Source organism: Cataglyphis hispanica, chromosome 14, assembly GCF_021464435.1.
Source record: "Cataglyphis hispanica isolate Lineage 1 chromosome 14, ULB_Chis1_1.0, whole genome shotgun sequence".
Lineage (NCBI taxonomy): Eukaryota > Metazoa > Arthropoda > Insecta > Hymenoptera > Formicidae > Cataglyphis > Cataglyphis hispanica.
Window position 1 is genome coordinate 547,672 of NC_065967.1, and position 17,119 is coordinate 564,790.

General features: G+C 36.7%; 4 protein-coding genes across 6 annotated transcripts; 2 read left to right on the top strand and 2 right to left on the bottom strand.

Annotated features, from left to right (window-relative positions):
* The first annotated feature begins 480 nt into the window (after positions 1 to 480).
* Positions 481 to 11,275, top strand: LOC126854323 (transmembrane protein 131). Of its 3 annotated transcripts, XM_050600892.1 has the most exons (23): positions 483 to 745; positions 1,603 to 1,667; positions 1,861 to 1,889; positions 2,525 to 2,608; positions 2,688 to 2,811; positions 3,004 to 3,117; positions 3,205 to 3,324; positions 3,411 to 3,574; positions 3,649 to 3,835; positions 3,952 to 4,060; positions 4,142 to 4,404; positions 4,506 to 4,922; positions 5,012 to 5,200; positions 5,398 to 5,626; positions 5,779 to 6,151; positions 6,224 to 6,439; positions 6,546 to 6,685; positions 6,908 to 8,190; positions 8,445 to 8,772; positions 9,054 to 9,478; positions 9,557 to 9,758; positions 9,969 to 10,141; positions 10,218 to 11,275. In XM_050600892.1, the coding sequence occupies exons 1-23, from the start codon at positions 652 to 654 to the stop codon at positions 10,305 to 10,307; spliced, it is 5,418 nt and encodes a 1,805-aa protein (XP_050456849.1). In that variant the 5' UTR covers positions 483 to 651; the 3' UTR covers positions 10,308 to 11,275. The 3 variants fall into 3 exon arrangements, with proteins under 3 accessions (XP_050456851.1, XP_050456849.1, XP_050456850.1); XM_050600894.1 differs by lacking the exon at positions 10,218 to 11,275 and having other exon boundaries at positions 481 to 745; positions 9,947 to 10,083; XM_050600893.1 differs by lacking the exon at positions 3,205 to 3,324.
* On the bottom strand, positions 10,702 to 12,588 carry LOC126854349 (cilia- and flagella-associated protein 97-like). Its single transcript, XM_050600956.1, has 2 exons — positions 11,786 to 12,588; positions 10,702 to 11,656 (listed from the first exon to the last, which is right to left on the bottom strand). Exons 1-2 carry the CDS (start codon positions 12,440 to 12,442, stop codon positions 11,573 to 11,575), a joined length of 741 nt encoding a protein of 246 aa, XP_050456913.1. The 5' UTR covers positions 12,443 to 12,588; the 3' UTR covers positions 10,702 to 11,572.
* Positions 12,589 to 12,943: 355 nt separating this feature from the next.
* LOC126854345 (THO complex subunit 3) lies at positions 12,944 to 14,556 on the bottom strand. The gene is made up of 2 exons (XM_050600952.1): positions 14,338 to 14,556; positions 12,944 to 14,004 (listed from the first exon to the last, which is right to left on the bottom strand). Exons 1-2 carry the CDS (start codon positions 14,521 to 14,523, stop codon positions 13,222 to 13,224), a joined length of 969 nt encoding a protein of 322 aa, XP_050456909.1. The 5' UTR covers positions 14,524 to 14,556; the 3' UTR covers positions 12,944 to 13,221.
* A 172-nt stretch (positions 14,557 to 14,728) lies between these two features.
* Positions 14,729 to 16,788, top strand: LOC126854338 (probable 26S proteasome non-ATPase regulatory subunit 3). Its single transcript, XM_050600936.1, has 2 exons — positions 14,729 to 16,483; positions 16,572 to 16,788. The coding sequence occupies exon 1, from the start codon at positions 14,932 to 14,934 to the stop codon at positions 16,447 to 16,449; it is 1,518 nt and encodes a 505-aa protein (XP_050456893.1). The 5' UTR covers positions 14,729 to 14,931; the 3' UTR covers positions 16,450 to 16,483; positions 16,572 to 16,788.
* Positions 16,789 to 17,119: the final 331 nt, after the last annotated feature.

The window sequence follows — 17,119 nt, forward strand, 5'->3', positions numbered from 1 at the left end:
CTTTTAATTGATCAATGAGGACAAAAATGAATAAAGATTCCTTTGTTCTGATTGGTCAATTCAGTTTAGCTACTTTTACTCCACGTGTGAGATCTTTGAACGCACCCTAATCTTGATCCATACTTTCTTCTTGTATCTTCTATCTCATTTATATCTCATATATTCTCTTCCATACTGTTTATTAATTACCAATTAAGGTAATTAAAACATTTTTTAACCATTATGGACAGTTTAAAATTACGCAAAAAATCAACATTTATAACATCATCCCACATTTGTTTCACTTGAATAAAATAATGTAACGTGGCGAAAGATAATTGAAATTGAGATGTAGAGATGACAAAAGAAAGAAAGAATCTATAAAGAGTAAAAAGCAGAGCAATACAAATGACAAATAAGGTTATATAAAATTAGAGCATGATAAGACAGTAATTTTTCGAAGCGATTCGAAGAGGGCGCGATGAACGATAGCGCTTAGCGTTCTTGGCGACTGCTTCGCGCGCTGCTCGCGCCCGAAGCGAAATCGATACCGCGCGCTTCGATAGTACCGAAGTATGGCCGAAGGCGAACTCTCGTGTCTGCTAAAGACAAAATAGCGAACAGCAGTCGACGTAACAGCAGTGCAGCAGCATCAGCCGTATAGGTGTTATTATGCCCGAGTTAAAGGTGTTTTATTATCTGTTCTTGCTGACGCTACTGGACACGACGTCGCAAATTCGACCGTCGCTCAACGGCCACAACAATGGTGAATATCTCTGTCTCTCTCTCTCTCTCTCTCTCTCTTTTTCTCTTTCTCTCTTCCTTTCTTCCCCGCACAATTATTTCGATGCTGATAGAAACGGATTCGCTTATCCAGCAATGACAAGCGTCGCGTGTACGAGTTGACTTTTCGTTCTGTCGAGAGAAGTAAGACTCGTAAGGAAACGCGATGGTAAAGCCTTCGAATTCAACACTTCGCAGAATACTCTTTGCGATGAAGGTCACGTTGCGCGCGAGCTTTACGCGCCAAGCGCCGTCACGCGACACGCGAGCCGCGCGTCCCGGCGAACCGCGTCTCAGCGGTCTCGTGTTTTTTAAATTTTTCCGAAAAATTGTCGCGATAAGAATGATATAACCGCGTTGTCCGTCTGTCATGACTGACTTGTTTATGTTACGCAAGGCGCGATATATGCATGTCATTACGTTTGCGCTTCGCGAGAATCGGATAACGCGCGCATTTGCTGCGCTTCTGGATTAATTTTAAGAAAAAAAAGCGTTTCTATGTGAAGTTTTAATTATATTAATTATGATTGTAAGTTTCTTTATCCCTCCTATACTTTTGTATATTTCTTCAAATATGTTTGAAAGTTTGCAAACTGTATAGAAATTTTATTTGTGCAAAGTTAAATTAGATTCTATTTATTACATTTGTATTATGCATTGTTAATTGTATAACTGTCATTTCTTTATTATTATAATTTTATAATTATAATTTTGCATACTTTTAAATATATATTTCTTGTGCCTTGAAATGTGCTGTAAATTTGTAAACATAAGTTATTTCAATGATATATATATATATATAAACTGCTTTAAATTACAAATATATTTTATATTTTATAGCCTTTGTTCAAGATGACAACAATGTTCAATATCTTTTGGATAGTATGCCAATATCTATGCATAAGGTAATCTTGCAATGTACAATTGTATTATACAGTTATGTATTAAAGATTTAAAGAAAAAATATTTGCAAATGCAGAATTAAAATTGTAAAAGACTTGTCCATTTGTAAAGAGTAATAAAATAATTATTGAATGACAATTTATTAAAATATATATTTAGTGCAAAAGATACTATATTGGAATTCTGCTATTTTAGGATTTTGCTAATACAGTACATGGGGCTGGGTAAGCATAATCATTAAAATAATGGTAAGTGAAAGTAGGAAAGGTACTATTATAATCTTTCTTTCTGATACATTAATCACATGGGGTATCCTGCGTATGTATCATGAGAAATTTTGCGAGCTTCTTTGCCAATTTTTCATAATTTAAAATTTTGCAGAAAGATGTTTGCTTATATGTAACTGTATTCTATTTGTAACCTATTGAAATTATCTTATTATCAGACTTTTGCTTAATTTATGATTCATAGCAAAATTTACTAAACTTAAACGACCTTCAAAGTACTAAATCAAAGATAAGATAATTCAAAGTTGGCATGTTATGTATTCTGAAAAAAAAAAGAAATAAGATGATTCTTGCTTCTTCTTTTTTACCTTTAAACAAATATACATGTATTATAAAAAAGTTAAAATTTATGTTTTAAAACAAAATTATTTGTGATGGATAATTACTTCATTATATTATATTTAACAAGGAAAGCCTAGAATTGAAACTAATATGCTTTACTAACAGAGGAGCAGACCAATTTATTTTAAGCTAATATTTCTTATACCTTTCCTATTTTCAATTTCCACTTTTAATAAGTATTGCACTTAATAATATAATGATTAATTGCTGAATGGTATTATATTTTTAAGGGATACTATATCGGACGAGGATAAAATGGAAGATTTGCTCTCTCACATTTCTTTTGAGCCAAGCATTTTAGACTTCAAAGAAAGGTGAATACTATTTAATATAGAGAGCTTTAATATGTTCATTTAATATCATGAAAGTTATATATAATATTTTTTCTCTTAGACAACTCGGTATTCCTCACCAAGAAACTGTGATCATGTTTAATAAAGATCACAATAAAACCATATATCTTTCATCGATATCTGGAAATACACGACATTTCCATTCATCATTTTTTCAAAGCAAAGTAAGTAATGGGATATAATAATAATCTCTCACAAAAAGAGCATGAAAAATAAATTAAAGCATTTATAACATATAATAATTAAGCTGATACAATAATTTACGAGATCTCTAAGATTAAATGTATTTTTTAAGTAATTTCAAAAATATATGGATATATTGAATTAGCTAGTAATAATTGCTATGTTTATCTCAGATAATTCCACCATTGGGGAACACAACATTTAATGTTATCTTTCTTGGTCGAGACGAAGGTGATATCGATACACACCTTTTTATACATACTTTAGACGGGACACTAAAGTATCAGGTAAGAGAGATTAATTTCAATCATAGTTTCAATTATTATGCATATGTGTACGATGTGTTGCATAATAAGATGCTTCTACATGTGCAGGTCAAAGGAATAAGTGTTAGTAGTCCTTATAGACTCCGACCTGTCGATGTCAAGTTACCATTAAATGCATCTTTTACACCTCTTATATATATGCACAATCCTCATCCGGAAACTTTACAAGTATGCGAAAATATCTTTATTGATTATACAAAAATATTTACATATGTTAGCCACTTTAATAATTTATATCTCTTGCATAAATAAAGGTGGTGGAAGTATATAGCAGCGGTGGAGAATTTCAATTAGAATTACCATCAGGCGAGCCAGAAGGTACTCGAGAATTATGGGAAATTCCACCTTATCAAACAAAACCTATCATCAGACTAACTTTTAATGCTTACATGGAAAAAAATTATTCGGCATATGTTAGGTTGGTTAAATATAATACAATATAGTATTTATATCATGTATTAATGAATAATATATATGAAATATATGTTGCAGATTTAAAGTGAATAATACTGCTGAGATCCTTGTGGTAGCAGTCGAAGTAGAGGTCAAAAGTGGAGCTGGTCTTCATTGGGGTGGGAGTTCTGGAATAATTAATTTAGGCATGGGTGGATCATTACAGCCACCTATTCGCCATCCTATTGCTTTAAAAAATTCCGCGAAGAAACCAATCAAAGTTACGGTAAGTTGAACGAGCTAACTGTAGAAGTTTTTTTCGAATGTAGAAGTAATTTTTAAACGAAAATTTCGATACGTTTCACAAGTCATTAAACTAAGCAAACGAAATATTTGTCCTAGAAAATTATAAATACACCTGTAACAAAAGCATTAAAACTGCATTTTGAGCCAGCAATAATTCCAGGAGAGACAAATATACCAATCGCTATTGGAATGCTGGTTTATGATTGTAAGATGCAACATTGTTGATTTTATATGATAGAAAAATAATTATTGCTCTAGTTAAAACAATTTCATAATCTTCTTATAGGGAAAACCGGTTTAGATGAGCAACACTTTAAAGGCAAATTGATAATAAAAGCAGTATATCTCTCAGGTGGACCTCATCAAAAATTAGAAATTCCATGGATAGCTCAAGTGCTGCAGGGTGGATTAGAAGTAAACACATCGATTACCCACTATTGTTCTCCACAATCCAATCAAGCCCGAAACTTTAGCGTGGTCAACAAATTTAAATTACCACTAGCTATTACAAATGTCACAATGTGTTCGAATGCAAATTCGCTTTTTACGGTACAAACTTATTTATCTTCTTTAATTAAGTTTCTCTTTTCATTTGTTTCCCGAAATAAAAAAAAAATAAAATAAATAAAATATTTGCATGAATTTTTCAGATAAAAGATTTTACTCCTAGAGTAATAAAACCCGAGCAAAAAGTCAATATATTTTCTTTACAACTTGCTAAAGAACGAAAGGGTGATAGCGTGAAAATGGAGTCATCGATATTGATACATTCGAACGTGTCTGTGACTGAAGTTCCGGTCTTGAGTTATGATGGCAAATTGAAAAAAATTATGCCGAGCGAGAAGGAGAACGACATGGGAACGATGAATTTTGGCACTGTAGGAAGCGGCACCGAGAACGAGGCAATTTTCGCACTGGAGAATCAGAACCCCGTCAATGTGGAGCTACATAGCTGGGGTGTGAATATGCCCGGTGCAGTTTTAGAATTGATGGGATGTCAAAATGGTCCTCCGGATTTGTTGGATAAGGAATTTCGAAATATAACTGTGTGCAGCCATTCTGGAAACGTGAGTCTCCGCATTATAAATTTTCGCATTTTGCTCGACATTTTACAAGATTTTTTTATGCGATAAATAAATATTCTTATTTCTTTCAGCAATACATAAAACCGGAGTTTCTAGCGATTTTTAAGATCAAGGTGAAGACTCCTATGGTCGAGGAAGACACGATTGTTGGCGATGTTTTTGTGCGAACGACATACGAGCGATTTACCTTGCCGGTATATATGCGGGTTGCGCACGGCAAGATTTCCTTGAAAAAGCTTATTTTTACCGATTGCTTCCCTGTGAGTTACATTTTACAATTAGATTCTTCTAGAATTTATCCTTAACAAGATATCTGTTATGAGTTTATCAGGGTGTCTGCTCCTTGAAAAAATATGAAAAATGTAGAATTCTCAGAAATTTTATATTGGGACTTGACGAATTTTTTAAAAAGATTTGAATAGACATCTTGTTTATATATAATCTCAATGCCGGATAGGGATCGATCTGTGTGCAACAAGTGAAAGTGCACTCCACGTTTTCGAGACCGATGGAAGTGACGCATATCGCACCCATAAACAAGGATGACAAAATAAAGTATATCCCGTTGGAGGAAGCTACCATGCCAATCATATCTAAAGGCGAGAATAATGTCGGCTCGATACAAATTGATCCTTCGGTGACTTGCAAGCAACATTGTTATCTAGGTTTATCAATAGATACCAATAGTAAGCATAATGCATTTTTTAGTTATTTATAAACTTAACATACATCGCATTTTTATTTTCATAATTATTTTAATTATAATTATTTACCTTGAAATTATTGCATTAGGTGCTTAGTCCTTTTACAACTTTAATGATTACATTTTATTTTATAGCGGGAAATCAGTGGTTGAATACAATGAGCCTTCCCTCGCATATTCGCGACTCCGACTTGAATTTGCTGAACACGCGATACGCGCGTTTCGTCAACTCTACCGCATATGGCTCGTGGGAAAACATCACGATGCGCTTGGACACAACCGAAGTACGCGGTCATCGATTTTATGTGAACATTAAGCCATATTGGCCCAGTCTGTTGGTCGGTATAAAAAACAAAAGCGTTTTGATGTTCCCATTAACGCAAGTCGGAAACATGTCATACAGAACAATCAAGTTGCACAATCCGAGCGCGAGTCCGCTTATAGTTCAACTAGTTATGGACTGGAGCTATCCTCAAGGAGCACGTCTTTATCATTCTTTACCAACAAAGTATGTAATTGATCATTTAATCTCCTTCATAATCTTTTTCGAATTAAACTGAAAATTTTAATATTCGTGCAGATTTAAGCCCATGTGCGCGGAATGTTCGTCCACAGTCCCAGAGGAGTTCAAACTAGAAGAGAATGCGAATGAGCGAGAGCTATTCGAGAAACAGTGGGGTATACCGGTAGCGTCTCAATCGGTTCCTTTATATTTATACCCTTTGGAAACAAGAATGATTCGTGTGGCGTATACACCCGTTTCCGCTTCGGCATCTTCTGGTTTTTTATATATTAGGCAAGTGTTTCCATAAGATAAAAGAAGAAAGAAAAATATTAACAGGGGATAATAATAATAATACAGTTATTTCCTGAATTAATGTACATTTTACGTTGCTTTCCAGAAATAATATGACTATTTTAGAAGTCTTACGTATGAGCGGCCGAGGTGCGAGCGCACAATTTAGGTTCGGCAATCGCAAGCCGGGGTCGACTACGCCCCTACTATTTGAACTCATGGATAAGCATTTTAAAGATTGCGAACGTATGTACGTTTCCTCATCTTTGCTTTATGATCTAGAAAAAGATCTTTTTTTCCGATATTTATGAATTTATCATCTTGTTATTGCACTTTCGCAAATTTTGCCGTTGAAAAATCAACACATTTTTACATTGCACACTTTTCGATCATTTTAATCTAAAGTATCACAATCTCGAAACAAAAAAATTTTCTTTTTTTTTTTCACGTAATGCTTCTTCTTTTTAGGTGACCGTAGTAAACATGCTACAACTCCCGTTCTCACCGTAAAGCGCTCTTTCACAGCTAGGAATACGGGAGAGCTGCCGATTGAGATTTACGGCTTCTATATCAATGACTGGCCTTGCGAGGGTTACGGTTTCAAGGTATTTGATTGCGCGCCCTTCAAGTTGAATCCGAACGCTACTAAAAGAATCGAGATAGCGTTCACACCGGATTTTACGTTGTCGCGCGTGGAACGAAAACTGTTGGTATTAACAAGCGGAGGATCGGACGGAGACGAGAATGTCGAAAACGGTGTGGTGATACTTAATCTATTGGCAATTTTGCCGGTGCACTCATTAGATTTGTGCGCGCCGGTGCTCGCTAGACCATCATGGGAACGTGCGGTACAGTGGACCGCCATTAGCATTTCGTCGATAGTGTTGGTGAGTGTTCTCGCGGTCTCGTTCTTTGAAGCGGATCGAATACTACGAGGAGCCCTGGCCAATTACTCGAAGGAGAGTCCAGTGCAACCGCCTCTGGATCTGAGGCTGCTGTCACATATCTCAGTGCACAATTCGACGCAGATCGGTACCGTTAATAAGAACGAGAGAGCGACATTGAACGATGATAAAAGCAAGACAAAAAAGGATGAAGCTTGCTTCCCAGATTGGTCATTGATGAACGTTAAGAAGTGTAAGGACAAAGATGCGCAGAAAGGATTGAAGATCCCGGACTGGTCCACCGAGGAGGAACGTAGATTCAAGTTGGACACCGAGTCTAAAGATTTGTTATCTTTCAAGCGATGCGAGGAACCATCTAATGTAGATAGTACTAATGTTCTGAATATGACGAGTGGATCGAAAAAGAAGAATAACAGCAAAAAACAAAACAATGCTCACGAGAATCAATCGGAAAATTGTGTAACGAATGATGCACTAACGGACACTCAATTAGTTCAAGAGAAAAAGTGTACTGTTAATACGGTTACGAAATCGAGTCCGACATCAAATAGAAAAGGAAAAGTACAATCTACGCAACCGAATGTCAAGGAAGAGCCAAAATTGTTCGATCATGAGATTCAAGTGGATGCGGGAATAATCAGTAACAATCGAATTAATAAGTCGGACAATAAGCGAAATAAACAAACGAATAACACTGCAAGCAACAATAGTAATCACAATAATTCCGTTTCTTTGAAAAAGCTCGAATCAACGAGTGTTCAAAAAACCTCTGTTCACCTTTCAGAGGAAGAGACATCGTCCACGACAACAGAGAGTTCGATCCACGATGAAGCAACGTCCTGTAAAGTAAGTGTTAGGTATTAGTCGATTTATTAAAGGATATGATTATAAAAAATTTTATTTCAATTCAATTGTAGTTTACTTTTTAAATAATTTTGTGTACATTAAAATAATTAGACATAATTGTATTTAATTATATATGTATATATTTGTAATCAAATTTTTGTCCCAAAAATGGGACATTGATTAAAAATTCCAAACAAATAGATTGTTTCTGCAGAGATCTGTGAAAAGATTTTTCTTTCCTAATTTTTATGCAGAATTTTGATCAACCATGCGAGAAGCAAGAAAAGCTTCAAAGAAAACCAATATCTAAGAAAAGCAAACCTCAGTCTATTCCTCCTGTGCCATGCATAGATTATAAGGATAATTACGAAGGTGACTGTGATGACGATGACTATGATAAGGAAAGACAAAATAATCCAAATAGATGGAAGACGAGCTCCAGTAGATCTAACATGAAGCACCATGTTCATACTTCACGTACTGTTGAATCATCTTTCAAGTTATCACGTCAGAATAAGAATCCACCACGAAAGGAAAAGACAGTGCAGAAACGTCGTGTAGCTGATAAAACACACATCAAATGTATGTTATTCATATATAATGTTATATAGTATAGTGAAATCTATCATAGATATCTTTTTTTGTTAGATTCTTAAATTTCTAATCAATATAATATAAAAGTCTATTAAATGTATAAATCCCGCAATCTCTTTCTTTATTCTTTGATCTATATAAATCATTTATCAATCTATAATATTTAGTCATGTAAATATATATATGTAAAAACACTTTATTTCAGATGTATATGTGTATGTAATTTACATAAAAAGATTTATAAAAATTTTCATTTGTTACTGTTATAGCTCCTCCTATAAGTGGAAACATAAGCCAAAAAGAAGACGTAACACGCGGCATAGGAACAACAATTTCAACTCCGTTGCCGCCTCCGCCCTCATGTTGGGGCGAGAACAGAGCTAAGTTCAGCGACGTGGTGGCCCGAAGTCAGGAGATTGTTTTGCCGTTTTCCAATTTAAGTCACAAAAATCAAACGAATACATCAAATCTGTCCACGGTATTCGGCACTGACGTCAAAGACGTTCAATATGCTAAATCACAGTCGACGCAAGAATTGTTGCAAACATCAAAGGAGTATAGTTTGATGTCAAAAACTCCTCTCTGTACTACATCACTGGACAAAGATAAAACACTCAATTCGGAGCCTCTAATCTTACAGCCGGATTTGCAACATTCGAATAGTTACTTCATCAATAATTTCGTAGAACATCCTGTAAATATCAATTTAAATTAATTTTATTCTCGAATATCGTTATAAACTCAAATACTTGTATCGTATCAAATTTTGCAGTTTGAACGGGAACTGGTGCCATACGACGATCTTCCAGAAACTGACGAGCCTTTAGTAGAACTGGAGACACCTGAAGAAGACACACGATGTCAATTGTGGGAAGATACTACTCCTATGATAAATTTGATGGCAGAGAATACAAGTGGATTTCAATTGGAATCACCGAAAACAACAGAGAAACCTGTTTTGTCTGATTTGAAAGGTATTTAAAAAATTTATTTAGAAAAAATGCTATGCACAAGAATATTTCTTATCCTAAATAATCTAAATTAAATTTTAATAGAAAAGAAATAAAAAGTTTTATAGAATAGACAAAATTTATCTAATAACGACTTTAAGATTAAAATAAAAAAAAATTTTGCACACAATGCACAATAATATTTTTACAAGTGTATTAAATACACGATTGCAGATAATTGGACAGTTGATACGAATTGGGAACCATTGTATACCAGAGGGGCGGTTGGAGAGGAACGTAGTGGGGTGTCGGGAATCAATACGGGGGGTGTATGGGCTGCAGCGCCCTGGGGTGCAGCTGCGCCGCCCATAATGTCGCAAACATTACAGTCCGAGTCGGATACGCAAGTAAATAACGATAACGAATACTAAAACGCATCTAATGAACCATAATGTTTCTTTTTTCTTTTTTTTATCATTCCAGGAACGATCCGGATTTGATCCATTTCGTTCACTCAACACAATATGGACGCCGTCATCGACAGAATCATGGAGAACGAAACGCGAGGATTAATATGATAGAAAAAACGAAGAAAGGTTTTATCTTGTGATATCGTATATTTTTGTTTCATGATTTTTTGGCAAAAATCGAAAGTAAATGACGGTTTCTTAACAGTGACATGATATGATTTCGCGACTATGATATATGGATTCGAAAGCCACATTGGAAATTGTTATATTTTGTTACAACTACGCTGAGCGTACTTTGTGATATGATTGTTACTGTTACGTTGGACGATAGTAACACACGCAGATATGAATAGTTTCTCGAACGAGTTATTTTCATATTGTTTCTTAAACCAAAATCTAGATGTTACGTTTCTCATTTTTTATTTCTTTATTTAAAGCATACTAATGCAATACTTTAAATTACTATGAGTGAGGTGTACTTTATGCAGGATAATTAATTATTCTTTTTTTTTTTGTTTGGTTTGTTTTATAAGAGATATATATATATATATATTGATTGAACGATTACAAATAAAATGGAAATAGCACATGTGGAATTACAGAATTTGCATAAAAAAATGGAAAAAAAAGGAAATACAGTTTTTCATATTATAATCACAGCACGTATTAATTTAAAAGAACAACTATATCATTATACATGGCTTATATATACGGAAATTTATAATTTGCTTCTTGATTTACAGCACACTCTTTCTCTTCTCTCGCGACATTGTCCGCGTATGCGTATGTAAGGAGAATTTAAAAAGGGGGGAGAAAAGAAAATAAACTATCGCAATATTCGAAAGTCCCTGATCTTGGTATATTAATCACGAGTGATAATTAAGTTATTCGAGACAAGTGAGAACTGTGATTTTTTATAGTCTTGACTTGTAGAGATACCTTCGAGCAAATTTTCAAGACGAGTTTTACAAGGTTGCGCTGTATACAAAATATGAAAAATGAAAGAAATGTGTACCTATTCTTCAAGACTGGTAATCGTTGTGTTTTAATAAAGAAGTCACAAAAAAAGTGCATAGTGATGTTTCAAAAAGTAAAAATTCTTTTTCCTCATAGATTATCGGAATCGAAAAAAAAAAAACATCATGAACTTTTCTTCTGTGAAACAGTATGACAGTGATAGTTTATATATATTAAAAAAACGATAAAATGTGTCATTTCATGTGATTTATATTTGTGTTATTTCTCTACAGAGCTGTAATATCAGTTTATCAAATTCATCTTAACAAATATCTCTCAGCAAATATGATTGATTCGATTTCTTAAATGAGATGATATAAAAATCTTTTTTTAAATTATAAAAAAAGGACTCTATAAAAAGGTCAATCTACAACCCGTTTTTGATGCATTCGCGAAAACGCACGATTTGGCCTGTTGTATCTTTCTGAGAAGCAGCTGCAAATAAAGTTTTCGCGTTATACATTTCTCACGCCAGTTTATTATGCTCAAATTACTTACATTTAAAGAAATATATACAAAAATGTTTTGATATGCATATCTGTGATATCAAGAAAAATTACATACCAGATTGTCATCTTCTATCCTCTTCTGCAATTTTTTCCTGTTTATCGCGGAGCTGCTGATCCTAGGTTGAGCACTGCGTTCACCGAGAATCTTGTGCCGCGGTTTCTGCTGCGCCATAATCTTTCTCAGCAACAGTTCGTTCTCCCGCTCGATTCTACGCATCTCCTCATCGGTGAAGCTCATGTTCCATCGTTTGCACCTCTTCGGCCTGGTCAATTTATCCATCGTAACCGCGCGTGACAGCTCGTCACTTATCGAGAAAGATTCATCCTTCCACCTTGATTCCCTGACATCTGCATCCGGCTCCTTCGAACTCTGGCTGCGCTGAAGATCACCGATGCGGAATAGAGAGGAGGGATTCAGCGATCCTGACGCGATGTTAGTGAGTTCGGATTCGTCGCAAGACTCGTCAGAGTAAAAGGACTCGCCTGCATATGCTGATTCGTCATCCGACGAATCTTTAGTCTCCTGTGCAACGTAATCATCTTCGGCCGGAGCAGAAGGATTCAGTTGTTCCAATATCGTTGTTTCTTCGGTCTCGCTCTCCTCGTCGATTTCATGAATGTTAGGAACGTCATTAAAATTGTCCTTTACACTTTCGTCTTCAGGGCTATATAGACATCCGCAAATAATCTTTGTCTCATCCGAATTTGCCATTGCGAGATGAAAATAATCGGAGAATATTGAGCAAGATCCAATGAGATCCAACGAAGAACACGAAATTTCCGCTGATCTTCATACAAACAAAATGAAATATGACTCACGTGTCGAGTGATTAAAGTTGGACACAGTAACCATATCAACCGAACCGTCAACAAAAGATTTCACATATATGTCCAATTTCTACCAATAAATAATAAATCAATTCGAGTGTGATCGGAAAATGAAATAATAAATTTAACTGGAATGTATTTTATACATATACATACAACTTTTTATTTATTAAAACAGAATTCTTAAGAGATTTTCATCTCTTTTCGTTTATATTTAAATGAATATTGTGAAATAAAAAAATCGATATATATTCAGATTCTTATAAATATAGATTTTTATAAATATGTCATTTTCCTATATTTGCAATGTAAAAAATTGTTTACATTTATTTTGTATATAAATCTTATTAATATTATTTTTGTTATCTGTTTATACAAATATTGTGGTCTAAAAGAATTAATATATTCTCCTTTGTATAAATATATCATATTTTTCCATATTTGTAAAAAATGTTTTATGCTTATCTGTATAATTTGTTACTTTAAAAAAACGTGTTGCAACTTTGTAAATTACGCGGCACAGCAAGTGTGAAAGATCGCTTTAAATTTATATCAAATTTATATATATCTCTCTCACTTAATTTGTATCTTTAAATTAAAATATGTTTATAAAATAAGATAACACATGTCTGCACAATGTGAGTTCAGTACAAGAATAATCGCTCAATCGTTCGGAAAACCGAATACCTTTAAACTCCCAGCGTCGCGTTTCCGATCGTAAGTGTCCTTATCGTCGCACGCGTAAGCTAGGAGATATTGTTTCGGGTGCCACGCAACAGTGAATGTCGCTGCCTCCACCGAGACATCGGCGATCTTCTCGCCGGTCTCCACCTCACCAATGTCTATAACTAAATCCTCGGATGCCGCCGCCAACAACTGTCCGTCAAACGAAAAGGAGATGGTGCGCACCGGCCACTCCAATCGCGAAAACGTCCTCAAGCAACACAATTCGTCGGCATCCCATAGGGACACCAGCGCATCCGCCGATCCGGTAGCAAAATATCGGCCAGTCGGATCAAACTCGATGCAGATACATGTACCCGGATGCGCCTTGATCACGTGTAACAATTCCAACTCGGGATAGCTAAGTATGTGCACGCAACCTTGGCCGTTCGTCAGATAGAATGTGTCCGAGTCCTTGTTCCATGAAATCTCGTTTACCTCGAAATTGAATTGCTCCTCCGCGCGTATCTTCATTACCCGGGCATCGATGAAAGTCACGAGATCCTCCTTATTTCCAACCGCGATCGTGTTACCGTCCGGCGACCATGATATGTTGATATTCTCTCCCCTTGTGCTGATGTTAGCCGTACATTTCTGTGTCCTTGTATCCCAGATACGAACTGTCTTATCTCCACTCGCTGTGGATAATAATTCTGGGTAGAAGGAGTGCCAGCACAATTGATCCACGCTACCGCCATGTCCTCTAAAAGTTGTTTCTTGCTTCTGTAAAAAAGATTTATATTAAAGAAATGTAAACTTGAAAAGATAAAAGATACGAATTTGTTAACTCTTTTCAATTATTTAAATATGTATATATATATATATATATATATATATATATATAATGAAAATTGATTTAAAAAATAATTTATATATCATTTATGGATCCTTACATCTCATGACTTACAATCATGTAATAATTGATTTTACATACTACTTACAAACTAGCAGATAAAAATAATGAGAACATCAAGTCTCGCAAGAGAAACATTACAGAAAATTCCTTTAAAAATAAGTATTTAGAGAAGATAATATCTATAGATCGTGTTTACTAACCAAGCGATCAGGACACAAAGAAAATATGCAGACGGACTTGTCGAAGGAACCTGAGGCCAGGTATTTGCCGTCGCAGCTCCAGCCGACGCTGTGCACCTTAGCCGAGTGACTCTGCTGCTCCCGAATTTTGTTATGCGATTTAAAATATTTAATCAGCTCTTCCACTCGTGAAGCGACGCCCGCCATCGTTGTTTACACTTTGTCCACGAACCATAAACGTAAATACATGGACGGAAGGAGAACTAAAGCATCGACAAAGTATCAACAACGATGCGCAATTCTGTATAAATTTCCGTCTAGTGATTTTATGGGGAATAATTGAGCATCCGACGTCGAGTCGCGACTCTACAATCTATACATCGTCAATGGTGTGTCTCGAGCTTCCTCCAAAACTGAACGCACCAATGAGCTCGCGGTCGACCTAACCTGTCGTCCAGCTTTGCGTGAACTTGCACAAATACGAGCGTTGAAGCGATGAGAATCTGACTAGGAGGTTATATTCGACAGTCAAGAGAGGATCCCGAGCCGTCAGTTAACGCGCATCGCCAACATTGTGATCGTTGAAGAAGAGTAGGACAAACGAGAGGAACGACAATGGGCGTGCCGACTGGCAGAAACGTCGAGGCGATGGACGTGGACTCCGCGAATCCCGCAAACGCACCGGATGCTCAGAGCGGCGACGGTGACGGCGCGGGCGAGCGCAAGGACACCGACGTGCAGACCCTGTACGACATTCGCGAGCATACCCGACAGATCGAGAAGGCCGTCCAGAACAAGGAACCGCGCTTCGTGTTGCGCGCTCTACGCGCCCTACCCAACACCCGTCGTCGTCTTAATCCAGTCGTGCTGCGCGGCCTCGTCACGGGCTTCTACACTAGATCCGCCGCCGAGCGCGACGCCCTGCTCGCCTGGGTGGAGGAGCCGATGGACGTCGACGACAGTCAGACCGTCGTTCAAAAGTTTCGCAGCTTCTCGTCGTCGCTACTACCCGAGATCGACGCTTACGTTCACCTGTTGGTGTTGATCCGGCTCATCGACACCAGGAAGTACAACGAGGCGGTACAATGTTCCGAGCTTCTGGTTCAAAAGATCGCAGCCCAGAATCGCAGGACCATAGATCTCATCGCGGCCAAGTGCTACTTCTATCACTCCCGCGCGTACGAGCTGACGAACCAGCTGGACAAGATACGCGGTTTTCTGCATCTTCGTCTGCGCACCGCGACACTGCGTAACGACTTCGAGGGTCAGGCAGTTCTGATCAATTGCCTGCTACGTAACTATCTGCACTATAATCTCTACGATCAAGCGGACAAGCTGGTGCTAAAATCGACCTTTCCCGAATCAGCCAGCAACAACGAATGGGCAAGATTTCTTTACTATCTCGGTAGGATAAAGGCCGCCAGATTGGAGTATTCGGCCGCGCACAAATATCTCGTGCAAGCGATGCGCAAGGCACCGCAGACCACAGCTGTCGGATTCAGACAAACGGTTCAGAAACTAGCGGTCGCTGTGGAGCTTCTTCTAGGCGACATTCCGGAAAGGCAGATATTCCGGCAGGCCGCTCTACGAAGAGCCCTAGCTCCGTACTTTCAATTAACGCAGGCTGTACGCCTGGGTAATCTACAGCGGTTCGGTGAAGTATTGGAGAACTTCGGGCCGCAGTTTCGCGCGGATCACACCTTCACGCTGATCTTGCGATTGCGGCACAACGTCATTAAAACCGCGATACGCTCCATCGGACTCTCCTACTCGCGCATCTCGCCGACCGACATAGCACGCAAATTGGGATTGGATTCTAGCGTAGACGCGGAATTCATTGTCGCGAAAGCGATTCGCGATGGGGTCATCGAGGCAACTCTGGATCCAGAAAATGGCTACATGCGTAGTAAGGAGACTACGGATATTTACTGCACTAAGGAACCGCTGCTGGCCTTCCATCAGAGAATCACTTTCTGTCTGGATCTGCACAATCAGAGTGTGAAGGCGATGCGTTATCCGCCTAAGTCATACGGGAAAGATTTGGAGTCTGCCGAAGAACGTAGGGAACGAGAGCAACAGGACTTGGAACTGGCCAAAGAAATGGCGGAAGAAGACGATGATGGTTTTCCTTGAATCCGCGACGTTTGGAGATAATACGAGAAATTAGGTGAAAATCTGCGGCGCATTTTTGGAACGCTGTTCAAGACAAGAGATTATTAATGTGTGTTTTTCTAACATTATAAATGAATTTATAGATAACATCTAGTTCGAGTAATGAAGACTAAGACATCGCTGTAATGTTTATATAATGCTTGCATTCATGACCTTGTTTTCATGGGTATTAGTATTGATATAATGACTTTTAAGGAATAAAATATAAATTATACGATAAAAGTCTAAGTACAGTATATGAAATGAAAAAGGTAAACAATATTACAATTGAATTAATAAAGTAATCTCTTGATATTGTTATTTACGTTATTGCTTATACATTAAATGTCCTATGTACTTCAATTGATTACTTTAATGACTTTTTAACACAATAACAAAAATATAAGACAATATTAATTATTCTATATATATATATATATATAACATATTCATTTTATCATTATAATGTGTAGCCTTTTTATATAACAGTTTATATCATAATATATAATAACAAAAATTTTATATGAATGTATATGTAAGAAAGAAAATTAATTTTCTAAAGCAGCTAAAATAATCGTCAAAAGAAGATTTCCTCAATTTATTGAATTGAATAGGGAAATTTACCGTTAATATCTAGATGCGCATGCTCATT

Bases quoted from the DNA above. Each gene is read 5' to 3' on its own strand.
- LOC126854323 (XM_050600892.1), top strand. From the start codon at position 652: ATGCCCGAGTTAAAGGTGTTTTATTATCTGTTCTTGCTGACGCTACTG. The intron at 1,668-1,860 runs GTAATCTTGCAA...CTGCTATTTTAG, and splicing joins TGCCAATATCTATGCATAAG to GATTTTGCTAATACAGTACA. The intron at 6,440-6,545 runs GCAAGTGTTTCC...GTTGCTTTCCAG, and splicing joins TCTGGTTTTTTATATATTAG to AAATAATATGACTATTTTAG.
- LOC126854349 (XM_050600956.1), bottom strand. From the start codon at position 12,442: ATGGCAAATTCGGATGAGACAAAGATTATTTGCGGATGTCTATATAGC. The intron at 11,657-11,785 runs GTATGTAATTTT...CTTTATTTGCAG, and splicing joins GGATAGAAGATGACAATCTG to CTGCTTCTCAGAAAGATACA.
- LOC126854345 (XM_050600952.1), bottom strand. From the start codon at position 14,523: ATGGCGGGCGTCGCTTCACGAGTGGAAGAGCTGATTAAATATTTTAAA. The intron at 14,005-14,337 runs GTTAGTAAACAC...TCTTTTTTACAG, and splicing joins CTTTGTGTCCTGATCGCTTG to AAGCAAGAAACAACTTTTAG.
- LOC126854338 (XM_050600936.1), top strand. From the start codon at position 14,932: ATGGGCGTGCCGACTGGCAGAAACGTCGAGGCGATGGACGTGGACTCC.